Source organism: Sapajus apella, unplaced genomic scaffold, assembly GCF_009761245.1.
Source record: "Sapajus apella isolate SASKATOON/1434 unplaced genomic scaffold, GSC_monkey_1.0 scaffold6, whole genome shotgun sequence".
NCBI lineage: Eukaryota > Metazoa > Chordata > Mammalia > Primates > Cebidae > Sapajus > Sapajus apella.
In genome coordinates, this window is record NW_022436946.1 from 7,034,323 (window position 1) to 7,055,550 (window position 21,228).

Below are 21,228 nucleotides of genomic sequence, written 5' to 3' on the forward strand. Positions count from 1 at the left end.
CACCACCCCCTCCCCTAAACATAAAGACCTAAGGGCAAATGAATGGAAAACATATGAATTAGGTTTACTTTGAAATATCTATGGATTTAAGGATTAGGGGAGAAAGCACTTGTGTAAACCACATTCTGGGTTTGTTGACCCCGAACGATCTGAATATAACTTACAGACCTTTTGATGAACTAATACTATTGCTGAGCCTAACTTATCATTTAAATAAAGCAAGATCAAGGGTAGAGTACAAGCCAAATGACAGCATTAGCTTTGAATTCCACCCTAGCATGGAAACTTAGTCCTCCAAAAGGATTTGTGATGGCATAAAATTGCCTTAAAAAACCACTGTCTGATTATTTCCCTAGAGAGAAAATAACTAATACCCAGATAAAACAATTAATATGTAGAAGAGCTTTTCAACAAATTTGAGCCAGGCTGACCTGTAGCTCTGCCGTGTTCTGGAATGTGTTCTTTGGACATCAGTCCAGGCCTTTTCAGGCAGTAAATGGCAATATAAAGTGCACAAAAAGACCCTTTTGGGGAACAGCAGGTCATGTGTGCAGGATTTTGTTGCAATGCAGCTGAAATTGAAGAGTGAAGTTAAATACAAGTTAGAAAATAGGTAAATGCTTTGGGGTTGTTTTGTCTGTCAACTATTATGAAGAGGAGGGGAGAAAGAATGAGAGAAAAAAAGAACAAGAAAAAACATGGACATACATTGATAAGGATGATCTATCCATGCAACAAACAGGCATTGTTCTGCGTATTTGGGATAAATCAGCAACTGAAATAAAGACCGACCCCTGCCCTATGGAAATTCCATTCTAGCAGGGGAAGGCAGACAGACAATAAACCATAAATATAACACATAAGCAAAACCACATTACATATCAAGGAGAATTACTGCCATGGGAAGGGGAAGCAGAGTTAGGGGATTTCAGTGAGTGGGGAGTATCGGGTTAGCTGCAGTTCCTAATTGGCTGCTCGGGGTAGGCATTACTGAAAAGGTGAGGAGGAAGTAGAGGAGTGAACTAAACAAATCTCTGGGGCCATAGTCCAAGAAGAGAAGGGTACCTGAGGTGTTCAAGGAACTGTAAGGAGCCAGCTTGATCCAGTAACATCTATTGATTCATCAAATGGTTACTGAGTACCTACAATATACCAGGCACTACATCAGGCACTAAAGAGAAAAAGGGCCAGGTGCAGTGACTCATCCCTGTAATCCTAGCACTTTGAAAGGCTGAGGTAGGAGGATCGCTTGAGGCCAGAAGTTTGAGATCAGCCTGGGCAACATAGTGAGAACCTGGCTCTACAAAAAATTTAAAAGATTAAAAATTAGCCATGAATGGTGAGATGTGCCTGTAGTTTGAGCTACTCAGGAGGCTGTGGTAGGAGGATCCCCTGAGACTAAGAGTTTGAGGTTAAAGTGAGCTATGACTGCAGCATTGCACTTCAGCTTGGGCTGAGACTCTAAAGAGGAAGAAAAAAAGAGAGAATGAGAGAAAGAAAGAAAATATTAATCCCTAAGCCTTAAGTAGCCATGGAGAAGGTAGGGTATAAAGAAGTGTATGATTTGACTTTGCCATTCTGCCTTCTTTATTCTAGAACATTTTTTAACCCTCTTTCTCCTCTGGTCTTCCCCTTTCCTAACTCCTTATTCTGTCTTCCTTTTTTTTACAGCCACCTTGTATCTTTTCATTCATGACATTATTCTTTCTTTTCTCCTTTCCTCTATCTTTCCTCCTTCTCCATACTTCTTCCCATCTCTCTTTCTCCCTCCAGTTTTCCCCGTCTTTCTACCTCACAAAGTTGTTCACAATTTATTCAAACGTCAGCTTAAAAATGCTATATTTTTTCCAGGTTATAATATTATGGTTAAAATAACAAATTAAAAATATTTACAATAGCTAAAAGTAATTGCCTTGAAATGTATTACTGATTTGAATAAACAGACTAACCAAATCTCCAAGTCAAAATTTAAATCTGCAAAATGTAACATGGAAGGGCTGGACTTGTTAGAACTAATGATCACAAATGAAAATTCACAATGGAAGAAGCTGTCATTATCCATAAAATTTGATAAGAAAAAAACTTACCTATGGGAATAGCATGAAGCAATTCTGAAAGCATCTGACTAATTGTTGATGTAACTCTCCTTCTTGTTCCTGGTTTTTGGACGTTCTTTGAGATGTCCATTTGAGAGTCCTAGAGGGAGGTTCCTAAGAAATTTCTGACCTCTGATCCAGTTTCTTACTTTCATTTTTGAAAATTTCTGGATATCATAGTTTTTTTAGCATACATGTGGAAAATTGGAAAAGGCCAGTTTTATTATATGAAATATTTATGATATTCTTCTTTCAACCAATAGCTTATTTTTATGAAATAGCTAATATCAGTGTGGCACAGACTCCATGAGCAATGAAATGCACAATCTGTGTATCCCAGAACTGGAAACTTACTATAAGTCATGCTTATCTACCAAAAGAATAACATCCAATCTGAGTTTCTGCAAAACCAATGATCATCCAAGTGGCATTTAATGCCTTCTCTTCCGGGAAAGACAGATGCACAAAATCTGTAGTAATTACCAAATGTCAAAATAATATTGAAGAGAATAAATTGTTGCCTAAATTAAGGCTCTCTTGAGGATCAGTTACATATAACAAGAACAAATGACAAATCAAGCATGAAGAGAGGTGGAGTTTATTATTCTTTTTTCTGCTCATAAAGTACATGGGAAATGAACAACTGCTGTGATTATAAGAATATCAAGATCTTGCTTTTTAAAGGTCTTTGGTAATAATAATAATAATAATATCCTAACCTTCTTCATGCTTTGCATTCTGAAAGCACTTTATAAACACAAATTAGTTCTTCAGTAAGCTGAGGCACTATCTTATTACTGGTTTTTCCTGTTATAGCATCACTAAAGCTTGGCAATCTTTCTAGAGCTTAAATATTTATTTATTTATTGCTTTTAATGTATATTTGCTACACTGACATTGCTTTAAAATCATAATCAGCAGAAGAGAAAGGTTCATGGTTCTATTTCTGCAATGAGGAAGCAGGCCAGAATAACAATAGTGCTTCTCCTTGTCAAACTGAAAACAGCCCTTTGGGGACTATGTGTTGGCTTGTGGAGCTGTTTTCCTATTTGCCTTCTTCCATCTCAAATATGCCATTTCCAGCCTTTAAAATTGCATGGATTTTGTGTTTTTTCTCATCCTGCAGCCCCATAATATCTATCAGGGTGATTTGCAGATCACAGGTTTTCAGCACATGTTTGTTAGACTGAATGATTTCAAAGTCCAGCTCCATCTGTTGCAGGCCATGCAGAACTCTGTCTCCTACAACTGCCCCTGGCCACCTGCACTACAGTTTGGAAATTCTGATTCATTTGCTGATATCACCTGTGCTTTTCTTTCATGTGATCACCAGTGGACTGAGGATAGAAAGATGGTAGAAGGGGGCTAGGCACGAGCTCATGCCTGTAATCCCAACATTTTGGAAGGCTGTGGTGGGTGGATCATGAGGTCAGGCGATCAAGACCACCCTGGCCAACATGGTGAAACCCCATCTCTACTAAAAAGTATAAAAATTAGCTGGGCATAGTGGTGTGCACCTGTAATCCCAGCTACTCGGGAGGCTGAGGCACAAGAACCGCTTGAACCCAGGAGGTGGAGGTTTCAGTGAGCTGAGATCAGGCGACTGCACTCAGCCTGGGCAACAGGGTGAGACTCCATCTCAAAAAAGAAAGAAGGATGATAGAAGGATAGAAAATGTAAATGTGAAATTCTTCCAAGTTTCAAAAACACATATATAAACATTCTTTTAATCATCAACATTTATTGAATGCCTACCATGTGCCATGTGCCGTTCAAGTTGCTAAGAATATAAAGTTAAATAGGCTAGAAGGAGAGAAGAATTTTTGATTTTAGGTATTGAACTGGTTCCATTTAAATGTGCTATATTGCATATGTTTATTTTTAATTGTAATATATTAAAACAATAATTCTCTCTTTTGATAGTTTCATAGATGCTAGAGGTAACTTAGTGTTTATACAAGACCGCATTACTCTTCTAAGTCATCCATTTACTCATTTCTTCTCCTCTTCAAATAAATTCTAGGATCGGTTGCTGAGAGAAAAAAAGCAGGCAATAGAAAAGAAGGGATATGACACTCTCCTTTCATTATGATAATGTCCAACTTCTAAAACTTTAGTGTAAATAAAAAATGAAACCCCTGTGAATTTCAGATCCTATAAGCTTTCTTATGCCTGTTTTCTGACTAATTTTGTGCTGGGCATTTGAACGCTGAAAATTCAAAGTTGAGTTGATGACGTGTTCTGAAATGGTGTCATGATATACCTAACTATATCTCAGTTCTGTGGTTCTGGGCTCTAGATTCCTAGAAACTATGTTGAGACTCTTCAAGTAATGAATGTGATTCTGCACATGAGAAGAGTGTGCATTCTTTCTTGGAACTCTTTTTATTATAAAGAACTCTATAGGCAATGACTGTATACTGTAAATGTTTAAAACTTATTTTCCCAATCCCCCAACATCCCCCACCAACAGGTTATGAGCACTCCACCCTGGTGACCAGGTGCACCAACGTGATAATGCTGGTATTTGCCACACGTTCCCCTATTAGCCCTCTCCTGACAGTGCCCTAGTGACATTCAAACACACCAGTGAAATCCCCTCACACCTTTTGTTTGTGTAGTCTAGCCCCCAATAAAGGGACTTCTCCATGGGTTTTCTCTCTCTCTCCTCCCCATCTACCTGGTTGAGCCCATTCCCCAGAGCTCCTATACAGGCCCTATGTGGTGGGGATTGCCATGTCTCTTGTCTCTAAGTCCTGTGACTATACATAACAGATCTTTTAATTTCTTATGTCTCTCTCAGTGTGATTTGTGTGGCCATAATGGAACGATCCTTACAAACTCCAACAAAGAGACCTACTCCCCCATATATAGCACAGGCAGCCAGGCCTACAGTATCACAGTGAAAAGTTACAGAAGACATCATCAAGATGGCTGACTAGAGGCACCCAGCATTCATCTCCTCTAGTCACATGTCGAACAATGAGTCTGGGGGAGAACACTGGAATTCAGCAAAGAAGTGACAAAGCCCCTCTGGGGCATGGAGACTTGGGACGGCAGCATAGACAGGGAAGCAAAGCACCTGGCTAGGATCGGCTCAGAGCCCAGAGAGACCTCCAGCACAGGAGAAAGGTAAGCCTAAGATCGCCAGCAGTCCACATTTCCATGCTGGATGCCTGTAGCCCTAACAAGAGGAGAGCCCCCTGCCCTCACATATAGGGAGCTACCTGTAAACCATGTGACTGCATTGTTTCAGAGAGGAAATCAAGCTGGGCCCCAAGCCCACAGGACACAAGCTGCCATAGCACACTATCATGTTGAGAGTAGGGCCACCACCAGTGTGCATCCTGGCCTGGGACCCAAAAACCTCTGAATCTCCACATTCTTGGGGTCCCTCCAACATCCCACTACATCCACCCAGAGGGATGCAGAGTCATGATACCAGCTCTCCAGCTGAGACCCGAGCATCTGAGCACACATGGTATTCCATATCCCAGAAAACAGGCAGTCCAATACAGTGGGGAAGGCTGCCCATGGGGCAGAGGAAGCCAACACATGCACTCCTCAGAATGCAAGAGCTGCCTGCCTGAAGCCTGCTGCTGCTGCCACCAGCAACCCCAACCTCTGCAGTAACAGAGCCGGCACCCCTCCCGTTGGACTGTGGATCCGCCTGACCAGGCCCACTACTGATGGCAACCTGCTCCCTCCAGGGGAAGAGTGCTGCACACCCACACATGTCCTCTGCGGGCAGAAGAACCAGCCTGGCCAAGATATGCCACCACTGGTGACCCCACCCCCTCCAGCAGCAAAGTGATTTTGCGTCCAAGCACATCCCTCAGGGACCCAAGACCAGCCATCCGGGGCTGCTGTTATCACCAGTGACCCTGCCCCTCCAGTGATGAAGCCACCCAGGCCTACTCTTGTCAGATAACCTGCCCACTCCAGCAGAATAGCTGCCGTACACCCACGCTCCCTACCACTGGGGCCCCCAAACTGATCTGCCTGGTGTCCCTGTCCCCAGGAAAGCCGTGCAATAGCTTCTACAAGCAAACACAGCATAGGCCACTGAGGTACTCACAGACACCAATGACGTTGATTATAGCCGAAGAAATCATACAAAGACTACATTACTGCACCCACGCTGAACCAAAGCCAAAGCAGCCTACCCAACTGACACTTTATGACACATATACAGAAAAACATTTTTCCCTATGAAAGCTACTCCATAAAATCAGAAGAGGAAGTGTCCCACCAGATCCACAGATACCAACACAGAGAAACAAGCAATATGAAAAAGTAAGGAAATGTGATGCCTTCAAAGGAACACAATAATTCTCTAAGTAACAGAACCCAGAGGAAAACCAATCTAAAAACACCTGAAAAAATGCAAAATAACAATCTTAAGGAAACCTGGCAAGATACAAGAGAACACAAATAGACAACACAAATATATTCAATGAAATCTGAAAATTCATAATCTGAGTGAGAAATTTTTAAAAATCGATATAATTAAAAAGAATGAAACAGAAATGTTAGAACTGAATAACTCAATGAGTGAAATAAAAATAAAACTGAGAGCTTCAATAATAGACTAGATCAGGCAGAAGAGTTTCTGAACTCGAAGACAGTTGTTTTAAAATACTCCAGGGGGAATGTGGGGAAAAATGGCATATAAGAGGCAGGACAAACTTGCAGCTCTCCCTGAGACAGAGCACATGTGCAGGCTCACGTCATGAACTTGCTCCAAGAATTACTGCAGCAACATACTAGGAAAGCCAAGAGAAACCGCAGGCCTTTGAAGGAGGTGCATTGCCGCTGCAGGCTCTGTGGGACAGCTGAGGAACTGTGAGTAGGCTTACTTTCTCGGCTGGGAGGCTCGCAGCCTGGGGCAAGTTCTCAGCACTGCTCACCAGCTGCCTGGAAATAAACTGTGTGCTGTTGTGGTGGCACAGTGGGAGTGAGCCCAGCTTTTCAATGCAGCAGGCTGCATGGGAGCTAAGTGAAGCCGGTCTGTGGCTGCTGGCTTTTCCTCACTTCCCTGGTGACCTGTGTCACATAGCAGAAGCAGCCAAAATCCCCCGGGAACATAGCTCCATTTGGCCTGGGAACTACACCGCCGATCTCCCACAGCAGCTACAGCAAGCCCTGCCCAAGAAGAGTCTGAGCTCAGATATGCTGAACTCTGTCCCAAGTTAATAGTCTTTCTCTACCCGTCTTGGTAGCCCAAGACAAACAACATAATCTCTTAGGAGCTCTATGGCCCTGCACCACCACCTGAGAAACTTGAATACTTATCCAAAAGCGACCCTAGGGTAGGCTTGTATCCTCCATATACTCTGGCAGCTGATGCGCTCTTGAAAGCTCCACCTCCTGGCTGGAGGCCAACCAACACAAAACCAGCACACAAAAATATAACCAAGGACCCTCAAGGGTCCACTTCTCTTCCCTGCTTCCTCAACTGGAGCAGGTGCTGGGATCCACAGCTGAGAGACCTGAAGACAGATCATATCTCATGACTCTGCAGACACTCCCCATTACCAGGCTAGAGCCTGGTTGCTCCACTGGGTGGCTAGATCCAGAAGAGAAACAACAATCACTGCAGTTTAATTTTCAGGAAGCCCCTTCCTTAGAGGAAGGGGGAGAGCACTACATCAAAGGCGCACCCCAAGGGACTAAATAATATGAACAGCAGCCTTGCTTCTCATTTGGGTATACTACCTTCCATCTGACATAGCATACCCAAATGAGAAGGAACCAGAAAAATAAATCTGGTAATTAATACAACAAAACAAGGTTATTCAGCATCAACAAAAGATCACACTAGCTCACCAGCAATGGATCCAAACCAAGATGAAAGCTCCAAATTGCCAGAAAAAGAATTCAGAAAGTCAATCATTAAGCTAATCAAGGAGACACCAGAGAAAGGTGAAGTTCAACTTCAAAAAAAAAAAAGATAAAGGATATGAATGCAAAAGTCTCCAGTGAAATAGCATAAAAAAAATAATCACAACTTCTAGAAGTGAAGAAGAAATCACACCTAGAGAAATGCAAAATGCACTAGAAAATCTCAGTCATATAACTGAACAAGTAGAAGAAACAACTACAGAGCTCAAAGACAAGACTTTCAAATAAACCCAACTCAGCAAAGACAAAGAAAAAAGAATTTAAAAAATGGATAAAGGCTCCAAGAAGTTTGGGACTACGTTAAATGACCAAACCTAAGAATAATTGGTGCCTCTGAGGAAGAAGAGAAATCTAAATGTTTGGAAATCATATTTGAGGAAATAATCAAGGAAAACTTCTCTGGCCTTGCTAGAGATCTGGACATCCAACTACAAGAACCTCAAAGAACACCTGGAAAATTCATCACAGAAAGATCATAACCTAGGCACATAGTCATCAGGTTATCTAAAGTCAAGACAAAAGAAAGAATCTTAAGAGCTGTGAGGCAAAAAGAATCAGGTAAGCTACAAGGGAAAACTTATCAGATTAATATACTTTTCAGCAACAACTCTGCAAGCCAGAAGGGGGTGGGTCCTATCTTTAGCCTCCTTAAAACAATTATCAGTCAAGAATTCTGTATCCAGCAAAACTAAGATTCATAAATGAAGGAAAGATAGTCTTTTTCAGACAAACAAATGCTGAGAGAATTTGCCAATACCAAGCCAGCACTATAAGAACTGCTAAAAGGAGCTCTACATCTTGAAACAAATCCTTAAAATACACCAAACTAGAATTTCCTTAAAGCATAAATCTTACAGTACCCATAAACAATAACACAATGAAAGAAAAAACCAATGTATTCAGGTAACAAATAGTATGATGAATAGAATAGTAGCTCACATCTCAATAATAACGTTGAATGTAAATGAACTAAATGCTCTACTTAAAAGATACAAAATGACAGAATGGATAAGAATTAACCAACCAAGTATCTGATGTCTTCAAGAGACTCACCTGACAAAGACTCACATAAACTGAAGGTAAAGGAGTAGGAAAAGATATTCCATGAAAACGGACACCAAAAGTGAGCAGGAGTAGTTATTCTTGTATCAGACAAAACAGACTTTAAAGCAACAGCAGCTGCTTTAAAAGACAGAGAGGGACATTATATAATGATAAAGGGACTAGTCCAACAGGGAAATATCAAAATCCTAAATATACATGCATCTAACACTGGAGCTCCCAAATTTATAAAACGACTACTACTAGACCTAAGAAGTGAGATAGACACCAACACAATAATACTGTGGGACTTCCAATACTCCACTGACAGCACTAGACTGATGACATCAAGACAGAAAGTCAACAAAGAAACAATGGGCTTAAATTATACCACAGAACAAATGGACTTAACAGATATTTACAGGACATTCTACCCAACAATTGCAGAATATTAATTCTATTCATCAGTACATGAAATGTTCCCAAGATAGATCATATGATAGGCCACCAAACAAGTCTCAACAAACTTAAGAAAATCTAGCTATATCAAGTACTCTCGCAGACCACAGTGGAATAAAATTGGAAATCAACTCCAAAAGGAACCCTCAAAACTGTGCAAATATATGGAAATTAAAGAACTTGCTCCTGAATGATCACTGGGTCAACAATGAAATAAAGATGAAAATCATCCTTTAACTGAACAATAATAGTGACACAACCTATCTAAACCTCTGGAATACAGCAAAAGCAATGCTAAGAGGAAAGTTCATAGCATTAAATGCCTACACTGAAAAGTCTGAAAGAGCACAAACAGCAATCTAAGGTCACACCTTTAGGAACTAGAGAAACAATTAACAAACCAAACACAAACCCAACATAAGAAAATAAATAACCAACATCTGAGCAGAACTAAATGAGGCCGGGTGTTGTGGCTGGCCAGGCTCAGTGGTTCACACCTTTAATCCCAGCACTTTAGGAGCCTAAGGTGGGTGGACTGCTTGAGGTCAGGAGTTTGAGACCAGTCTGGCCAATACGGCAAAACCCTGTCTCTACTAAAAACACAGAATATACAAATTAGCCAGGCATGGTGGTGTACACCTGTAATCCCAATACTCGGGAGGCTAAGGCATGAGAATTGCTTGAACCCAGGAGGCAGAGGTTGCAGTGAACCAATATCGCAACCCCTACACTCTAGCCTGGGCAACAGAGCGAGACTCTGTCTCAAAAAAAATTAAAAAAAATAAAAAATTTTAAAAAACTAAATGAAATTGAAACAAAAAAAATCAAAAGATAAATGAAACAAAACACTGATTCTGATTCTTTTTAAAGATTAAAAAACTGATAGACCATTAGTGAGATTAACCAAGAAGAGAGAAGAACCATAACCTCCTGAGATTAAACCAGGAAAAAATAGAAACTCTGAACAGACCAATAACAAGAAGTGAGATTGAAATGGTAATTAAAAAGCTACTAACAAAAAAAAAAGGTCCAGGATCAGACAGATTTACAGCTAAATTATATCAGACATTCAAAGAAGAATTGGTACCAATCCTATTTACACTATTCCATAAGATAGAGAAAGAGGGACTCCTCTCTAAACCATTCTATGAAGCCAGTATCACCCTAATACCGAAACCAGGAAAGGATATAATAGGAAAGCTACAGACCAATATCCCTGATGAACATAGATGCAAATATCCTCAATAAAATACCAGCCAACTGAATCCAATAGCATACCAAAAAGATAATCCATCAAGATCAAGTGGGATTCATACAAGTGTTGAAAGCATGGTTTTAACATATGCAAGTCAACATAGAAAGGAACAAAGTAATAGCATTTGCAGCCACCTGGATGGAATTGGAGACCGTTATTCTAAGTGAAATAACTTGGGAATAGAAAATCAAACATCATTATATTCTCATTCATAAGTGGGAGCTAAGCTATGAGGATGCAAAGGCATAAGGATGATACAATGGACTTTGGGGAATCAAGGGAAAGGATGGGAGGTGGGCGAGGGATAAAAGACTACAATTTGACTATAATTTGCTTCAGAGAGAACCTTTCTGGGTTATAACTACTTGTTGATTTTTCAGCTTTCTGAATCTAGATGTTCATATCTCTCCCAACACTTGGGAAGGCTTCTATAATGAGAATATTTGTTTCCTTAATGTTGTCCCATATGTCCTGCAGTCTTTCTTCGTTCTTTTTTGTTCTTTCTTCATTTCTTTTTTTTCGCCCTTTTCTTCTTTTTCATATGAATGGATTTTTTTTTTTAATTTCAATAGGATTTTGGGGAAGGGGTGGTGTTTGGTTACATGAATAAGTTCTTTAGTGGTGATTTCTGAGAAATCAGATTTCAAATAAACAAAGGAAAGTTACAAATAAAGCTAATAAAGCACTAAAAAGAAAAGATTGCAAATAAACAACCTAATGATGCACCTCAAGGAACTGGAAAAGCAAGAACAAACAAAACCTAAAATTAATAGAAGGAAAGAAATAATAAATGCTAGAACCGAACTGATATAGAGACCAAAAAAAATTCAAGAGACCAACAAATGAAATACTTGTCTTTTTTTTGTTTTGTTTTGTTTTTTTTTTGAAACAATAAGCAAAGCTGACATACCATTGGGTAGAATAACTAAGAAAAAAGAGAGAAAACTCAAATAAATAAAATCAGAAATAGAAAAGGAGACATTACAACTGATACCACTGAAATACAGAGGATCAGGAAGGGGTACAGCTCAGGGGTAGCGCACTTGACTGCAGATCAAGAAATAAAAAGGACCAGAACAGATTATTATGAACAACTGTGTACCAACAAATTAAAAAGCCTAGAAGAAGTGGATAAATTCCTAGACTCATATAACCTATCAACATTGAGCCAGGAGAAAACAGAAAACCCGAATAGACCAATAACAAGCAATGATATTGAATGAGTAATAAAAAGTCTCCCAACAATGTAAAGCTCAGGACAGAATGGCTTAACTGCTAAATTGTATCAAACTTACAAAGAAGAAGTAACACAAATACTTCTCAAAATATTCCAAAAAATTAAAGAGGAGGGAATTATTCCTAATTCTATGATGCCAGCATTACCATGATGCCAAAACCAGACAAGGACAGGACCAAAAAAATTAAACTATAAGCCAGTTTCTCTCATGAACATAGATGCAAAAATCCTCAACAAAATACTACCAAACGAAATCCAACAGCACGGCCAAAAGATTACATTTATCCCAGAGATGAAAGGATGATTCAGCATATACAAATTAATAAATCTGATACATCTTATACATAGAAGGAAGCACAAAAACCATATGATTATCTCAATACAGAAAAAGTATTTGATAAAATTAAATATCATTTACAGCAACAACTCTCAACAAATTAGGTATAGATGGAATATACCTTAACACAATAAAATCTATATATGACAAACCCACAGCTAACAATATACCAAACAGAGAAAACTGAAAGCTTTTCCTTTAAGATCTGGAACAAGATGGAGCTAAAAACGATGAGGTTGTAGAAGCAGTGAGTAGAACTGTGGTTATTAGTAGTTGGGAAGGGTAGCCGGGAGGGGAGGGTATGGACAGGTTGGTTAGCAGACACGCAGTTTATAGCCAGGTAGGAGGAATAAGTTCCAGTGTTCTATAGCAATACAGAATGAATAACAATAATTTATTGTACATTTTCAAAAAGCTAGAAGAGAGAATTTTGAACGTTCTCAACGTAAAGAAATAGTAAAGGTTTGAGAAAACTCTTGTGCTAATTACCGCGATCGTGACACATCATACACGTTTTGAAATATCACACTGCATCCTGTAAATATATTAAATTATTACATGTACATTAAAATTAATTTTAAATGGTACAAGTAAAGGAAAAAAAGAATTAAGTAGCTGGTGTACAGAGGAGGCAGGGAAGCATTTAAATTTTATAGCATATATATGTGTTACCTATTTAAAGTTAAAATAAGCATATACACTTATGAAAAAAGAAAAGTTACAAATAAAGCTAATGAAGTACTAAATAAAATACGTTTTATCTTCCTATATTTATTTTTACAAAACAAAATAGAAAATATGTGATTGAATAAGTAATAAAACAGATATATATATTTATAAGCTATAAATATATCAAAATATTTAATATAATATGAATATAAATATTCTAAAACTTTATTTTTCTTGCCTTCATTTCAGCAAAATTACTAAATATGCCATTATAATGGAAAATTTCACAAAATTTTAGCTCTACGGATAATAATCTAAAAGATCAATTGAAAAAATTAATTATAATCAAAATGTACACAATTTGAATTGTTTTATTTAAAATATATACATTTAAATATATGTGAGAATTTATTTTTTCTTTAAACACAGTCTCACTCCTGTCACTCAGGCTGCAGTGCAGTGGCATGATCAAGATTCACTGTAGCCTCGACCTCCTGGGCTCAAGCAATCCTCCACCCCAGCCTCCTGAGTAGCTAGGACTACAGGATCACACCACCACATTCAGCTAATTTTTTTTTTAAGAGACAGGGTTTCACCATGTTACCCAGGTGCTAAGAAATTTTGAATGGACCAATTTACAGATATTTAGAAATGCTATTTTTAAATTAAATATTTAAAAACAAATTAGAATTAAAAGCAAATACAGATTATAATTATTAAAACTTTAAATAATATTTAAACAAAGAAGAAAATGCTCATTCCTTTGAAATGTCATTATACATTTTATGAAAAGTATTAATAATTCCAGCATTTAATGTTCATATTTTAATTACTAGTCTAAAGGATCAGCATCATGCTTCATCCATTTTGTATCTAGTTACACAGAAACAGAATTCAAGTAATGCAAATTGTTTAATATTACAAAATACTCCTCAGCCACCGTGTGCAACTTCTGTTTTCTCAGTAATTTTGGAACTAGGAATTGGAACATGAGGACAAGCCAAGAACTGGTCATTTATCTTTATTAGGACACAAAATTCATTGTGAAAGAAGCGACTGAGCTCATATTATCTCACAGGATTTGATATATTAACTAATTTATCTTTTCCCCTTCCTAAATATTTGTCATTCAATTCCTCTTTGTGTTTCTAAGTAGTACTTGTCTCCAGGAGTAAGAATTTTAAGACATCAAAGTGAATCAAGGGAAAATTAAGAGAGGCAAGTCAAAATTCTAATGGCTGCATACATGCTTAATAAGCCATTTGTTCAAAGCATTAAAAATTTAGAATCAGGCTCCACAAAGGTTGTGATTCATTCTCTGGTATGAAGGTAATATTGTGCAGTTCAGGCCTGTTAACAATAGGCCAAAGTGTCCAAGACTTTAATTCTATAGCACGTGATGCAATTATTTGTTGTCAGCAGAGTCTCTTCTAATGTCAGAACAAGGTAACTGACATCATTTCACATTCAACTGGAGGCCGCAGTTTCAGGAGTCTCCCTTTAATACATACAATTTGGACACTCTAATTAGAGTTATCTAGGTGATTTACTCTTCCTCATATTTGGAGATGTCACAAAGGATACTATTTGTACAAGAATATGCCTGTTTTTGGCCAACCTGCTACTGACTGAGCACACAATCATGTTTTTCGGTGTAATGACTGAAATGACAATTTGCAAAGCCTATTTCCATTTCCAACTCAGATTTTGGAGGTCATGAATTTCATACTATCTTTTTCTTAACAATACCTACCTAATTATTGACTGGCTTATCTTAGACAGCTGAAATATGCTAAACAGTTCGAAACTAAGCTTCAAAATACCCTGAAGATGTTTCTCTTATACTTTGTTGACTTACTGTTGTAAAAGCTATGCAATATTATAATTTTTATCAAGAATCAATTAAATGTTTTGCCTGTTTAAATAAAATGTGGCCACAGATAAAATGATAAAATGTGAACCCCAGATAGGCCTGGGTTCAGATCCCACTTCTACCATGCTGAGCTAGGTCATTTGGGAAAATTATATAATGTTTCTGAGATTCAGTTTCTTCATTTGCAAATGAGATCATTTGTAGTGCCATTGTGAAAATTTAATGATACAATCACTGTTGGGTGCCTGGTACACCAGTACATTCTCCAAAAAAAAAAAAAAAAAAAAAAAAAAAAAATGGTAGCTATGTAACTGGCAAAGAATTATGGAAATTGGCTATAGTGAATTCATTCATCAATTTAATAAATATGTATTGATCCTACTGTATGCCAGACAACTGGGCGAAGTGCTTGGAATTCGACGGCTGTTTTGCACTAGGAGTTTAACATTTTTGTGGGGATACAGACATGCATAATAGAGATAGGAAAGTGCTGTGTAAGCACAAGTAACAGAACAGCTAACTTTGCTTGGGGAGTTAGGAACGGCTTCTTAAAGAAGATAGGAACTAAGCTAGCAGGATGGGAAGGAATTTGTCAGGAAAGATTGAGAAGGGCATTTGGGGCAGAAGATTGCAAAGGCACGGAGTTACAACGTGCTGTTCACATGCAAGGAAAGCAAAAAGTTGGAGAGGGGCATAGTAACCATGCCAAGCCCCTTGGATGGCTAAATTGAACTGACAAGACTCAGCTGATGTGTTTGGAAATAGACCAGAGGTGCCATGTTAATCCTTCAAGAGTGTGGCTCTAAATGAACTCAAAGAAAAATCCAGTTCTCTGAGATGTGTCACTTTTGATGCATTGGCTTAAGAAAGGATTGATCAAAACTCTTCGGTACAGTAACGTTTGTTTGTTAGACACACCACTTTTCTTCAAATATACCAAAATTGGGGGCAGAGTTATTTTGTATGCAAGACATGATTTCCAGTTCTTGTTCCCCTGTAATTTCCTATGATGGGCTGCCCTTTTCACCAGGGACACCTTGGGACATATTCTAAAAACTGCTGTAATCAAAATGCATGCTTCTTAGCTAATAAAAAATAGTGCTCAATTCCAAAAGCTGAAAGAGAAGATGATACAAAATTTCACTGCAGAAAATATATCCTCAAATGTTGTAAAGTGATGTGAAAACCATCCAAAGCACTGGCTTTGAAATCAGTGAGGGTAACACCATGGCTAAAGCATCAGAAAGAATTAGACTGAGAAGAAGAAGGCCTCAAAGCCACAGGCAAACACCCAAACTGGTGAAGAACCCAATGAGGCAAACCATTCCATTGCTAAAGACACCTCCAAATGCCTGCAACAGATCTCCGAGGGAAAATAACAGCCTTGCTGCCCATCTAGGGGAAACTGTCCAGCTGCAGCAGTTATTTCCAACACAATTCCGTGGATGTGAGGTGCAGGTGGAGCAGAGGGCTGGTGGCTGTGTAGGTGGGAATCCGTCCTTGGGCTCTGAGGACAAGCCTTCTAATGGCAAGGAAATTAAATTCATCCCAGAATTGGCTAGTTATATTATTTAACACCACTGACACACCCACCTTAATAATCTGTGAATTCATCTACTACACAGTTTGAACCATGACTCAATTCCACGGGAAGAGGTTTCTATTTATAGTCAGTAAATATTATAGTATTCTCTAATTTTAATCTCTCATTATAACCTTCCAAGATTTCATGGCTTTTAGGTAAATTCTATGGATGATCTAAATAGCAGATAATAGCTGTTTAATAGATTTTTTAAATTAAAAGAAAGCCATTTGTTTTAATCCACTCACCATTCCGTGATTCAGCCACCCTGGGATAAAATTATCCAGTAGCTTCGGGTATATCATCTCTCTGTCATAGGCATAAATGATCCAGAACACCGCTACAACAAACTGGAAGGAAAAAGAACTCTCTTACTTCAAGGTCATCAACTATCCACAACATAGAATTTATTGGTTAACAACAGTTAAAAGAACCCAACACAATTTGGAATCTATGACTAAAGACAGATCGGTAAACCAGCTAATGATTGGAAACACAGGTCTAGCTTCATTCCATTAGTAGCAAAAGTAAAGGTGCCTCTTTCTGATTTCCCAATTGTGTTCTTTCAGGCAAAGGGATCTGTTTCTGAGGGAGAGAGAAGAGGCCTGTTTTCACGAACAGCTCCATTTCAGGGCTAATTGTGCTGGTTTGATTCCTCTCAAGAGGGTTTAAAAGTTCACTAGTGGTTTTTTCGGATCCCATTCCCCACTATCTAGAGTTAGCACACACTCAGGAAACGGCAGGGTATGTCCCTTTTCCTTGAACCCATCATGTGGTTTAAATTAATCTTCACATTCTCAAATTTCCACTTCACCACTAGCAGCATTGAAACCACTGCTGTAAAATCTCCAAAAGTCACATTTCCAACAAATGTATTAATTTATACAGACTAAGCAAGGGCTTTAGCTGCATTGAGAAACTGGGTCCATGGAGGGTAAAGAAGATTCCTAATTCTCTTGGAATAACTTAGAAGTTCATCTGGATTCCAAAGGTTTGTTTTGGCCAACAGCAACATAATCATCAAAAGAGAATAGAGTACTCAATGTATTATTTTACCCTCTTCCAACTAATGGTGAGAAAAGAAGTTCAGATAAAATAATGAATGGCCAGAGGTCTTAACCTTCTGCCCTGAATTTAAAAGAAAAAGTGTATGTTTTTGTAAATGTCAAAAAATGTAGCATAAAAAAGGGAACCATCCCATAGGAAGAGATCAAAGTCTCTGTAGAGTGATGTCTCAACATAAAAAATGCTGCAAAATGGAAAAATACAGCATGAATATTAAACAGAAACAATTTCTACTTCATTTTATAGCTCATCCATGCTCCCATATTTTATTAATAAAAATAATAAATAGTTTCATGTCACTTCAAATTGGTGGTTTTGGTAGGTTGGTGGAAGTAAAGGCCAGAATGCAAGAGATTTAAGTGTTGGTAGGTGACAGGTAGAGGCAGTAAGACGTGACTCCTGTTTCACGGCCGTGGGCAGTGAGGGAAGGCAAAGGAGGCCGGCTGCCTGAGACATGTAACAGGGATTATGAGGGTGTGTATGCTCTTACAAACTAGCAAATCCAGGCAATATTCTGATTGGCTAGAAGTCAGAGTAAAAGGAGATAGAAAGACAGGGAATGACTGATAAGCAAAGCCCAGGAAAAGAAAGGGATTAGGATTATAAACACAGATGAAGCGTTCTTCCCTTTAAAGTGAAATGCAAGCACTTTTGCTGACAGTTGGAAACAGAGCTGAGCACAAAGAGTGGATTTGGGGCACTGCTGTGGATAATGTGCTAGGAAGTACATAAAATATTAAAAAGGAAGACTATCACGAATCAGAGGGCCCAACGGAGATCGAATAACAAGATTTTGTAGTGGAACCAATCAGGATGTATTCCCAGGCTGTCTTGAGGTCTGTGAAAATGAGGATTTAGGAAAAAGGGTTTTAGAAAACTTGAGGATAGTAGGGATCTTGTAGCACAATGGCTTGGGTAAGTGACAGATAAAAGGTTGAAAATAAGGGATTCTGTGAGATCAGAATAACATCTTTAAGCAACTGGCTATCGTTTCTAAGCTAGTACTTGGCAAGGAGTGGTGACCAATGAATCACATGAGATATCACACATACAGATATTAGTGACAGAGAGTGAACAATTAAAGATGCCATTCCTGTTTTCACGTCTTTTGCTGCATAGATTTGACAACTCTAAGTGACACCACCTCAATTAGGGTTGATTATGTGCTCCGATGCTAGGGAGACAGGGGCAGGCATGGCAGTACTACTCTGCCCCATGATTTCCAGGCACAGATATTCAAAGTGAGTCAGCAGCACTCATGTCACTGGAGAGCTTTTAAAATGTGCAGGATCCCAGGTCTCACTCTGATCTGCTCTGATCCTGCATTTCAATAAGATCCTATGTACGTACACGTTTGACATGTTCTGCTTGGGGTGGCTCTATTCCAGCCACCTTGAGCCTCCTCCCTTCCCACGGAGTGAAGAGATCCCATGGGTGGGTGGCTTGCCTATGCAGAACATGCTCCTCTTCCCTTCAAGATCTCCTTTGCAGGGACATGGATGAAGCTGGAAACCATCATTCTCAGCAAACTGACACAAGAACAAAAAACAAACACTGCATGTTCTCACTCATAAGTGGGTGTTGAATAATGAGAATACAAGGAACAAGAAGGGGAACATCACACACTGAGGCCTGTCGGGGGGTGGGGAAAAAGGGGAGGGATAGCAGGGGGTCGGGGTATAGGAGACGGATAGCATTACGAGAAATACCTAATGTAGATGACGACGTGATGGATGCAGCAAACCACCATGGCACATATATACCTATGTAACAAAACTGCACATTCTGCAACGTGCCCCAGAACTTAAAGTATAATAAATAAATAAATAAATAAAAGAATGTTAATAAATAAATAAAAATAAAATGTGCAGGATCACAGGTCTCACTCTGATCTGCTCTGGTCGTGCATTTCAGTAAGATCCTATGATACAAGTTTGACACGTGCTGTTGGGGGAGGCTCTATTCCAGCCACCTTGAGCCTCCTCCCTTCCCTTGGAGTGAAGAGATCCCACAGCCAGTGGCTTGCCTTTACAGAGCATGCACCTCTTCCCTTCAAGATCACACCTGAAGTAACCGTGAGCCTGGAATTCCTGCCCGCATAGTCATGAGCATGCCTCAGGGCATTTGTGGACCTCGTCCTCGGGTCTGACGCCAAAGGAAGACTGTGCAATAAATGTGTGTTTGCCTTAACCTGAAGGGTGGTTAAGGCATGTCTATTTCTGGAGGGTGAGGACCAAAGGTTTACATTTGGTCTGGGTGTCCAAACACAGGCATGAAGCCACTTCAGTCCTGGATGAAGCCACTGGTGCAACTCTCTTCACCTTTGCCATATAACATAACCTAATCAAGTGAGTGAAATCCCATCGTATTCACAGGTCTCTCCCGTACTCGACAGAAGGGGATTGTACTCGCTGATGCAGCAGGGAATGGAATCTTGGTGTCATGTTGGAATTATGCTTATCATAGGCTCCCACTTCCTTTCCAAATTGTTTTGACTGTTTTAAGTCCTTTGCATTTCCATTTAAATTTTAGAATCTCTGTTTGTTAATTTATACAAATATCCTGCTAGAATTCTCATGGTGACTGTTTGGAGAGAGCTAACATTTTAACAATATTGAATCTTCCAATCCATGAAGATAATTTGAATCTCTATTTACTTGGGTCTTCTTTAATTTCCCTCAGCAATGTTTGTGGTTTTCAATATACAGATACTGCATATATTTTATTGAACCTATTCATAAACATTTTTTGTGATGCTACTGTGGAGAATATTATAAATATAGATATAGATATAGATAGATATAGATATTTTCTTTTTGAGATGGAGTCTTGCTCTGTCACCCAGGCTGGAGTGCAGTGGCACAATCTCGGCTCACTGCAACCTCTGCCTCCTGGGTTCAAGCGATTCTCCTGCCTCAGCCTCCTGAGTAGCTGGGATTATGGGCTTGCACCACCACGCCCGGCTAATTTTTGTATTTTTGGTAGAGATGAGGTTTCACCACATTGGTCAGGCTGGTCTAGAACTCCTGACCTCGTGATCTGCCTGCCTCGGCCTCCCAAAGTGATGGGATTACAGGCATGAGCCACTGCGCCTGGCCGAGTATTACATTTTTTTTTCATTCTTTTTCGCCAGTTTATAAAAATGAACTGATTTTTGAATATTGGCATTGTATCTTATACCTTTGCTAAATTCCTGCAGCAGTTCTAGTAGATATTTTAGAAATAGCTTTGCCTTTTATACTTACATGATCTGCAAATAAAGACAGTGTTTTTCCCTAACAATTTTATGCATTTTACTTCGATTTTCTTTATTGCACTGCCTGTGGCCTGCAGCGATACGTTGAATAGAAGTGATGAAGAGTGACCATCCTTGCCTTTGTCTCTACCTTAGGGAAAGTGTTCAGTCTTTTCGCACTTAAGTCTAATATTAACTGCAGGCTTTTTTTAGTTGTCTTTTATCAAGTTGAAAACAATCTCTTCTATTCCTACTTTATTTGAGAGTTATACACACAATGAATGAGTGCTGAATTTCTGAATTTTTTCAGATTTTTTTTTGTATCTTGAGATGATCATATAGTTTTTCCTCTTTATTCTGTTAATATGGTGAATTATATCAATTTATTTTGAATGTCAAACTAACCTTACATTCCTGGTCATCATGTATTATATATATACACATATATATACGCATATATCCTTTGCAAAATGTC

At 38.9% G+C, this 21,228-nt stretch overlaps 1 protein-coding gene across 2 annotated transcripts in view; it reads right to left on the reverse strand.

Moving 5' to 3' along the window:
- Nucleotides 1–21,228, reverse strand: part of AIG1 (androgen induced 1) — a 258,934-nt gene that overhangs the window by 147,869 nt on the left and 89,837 nt on the right. For both annotated transcript variants that reach the window (XM_032274585.1, XM_032274586.1), the window contains one exon: nucleotides 16,702–16,803. In XM_032274585.1, coding sequence (XP_032130476.1) covers nucleotides 16,702–16,803 — 102 coding nt within the window. The remainder of the gene's footprint in view (nucleotides 1–16,701; nucleotides 16,804–21,228) is intronic.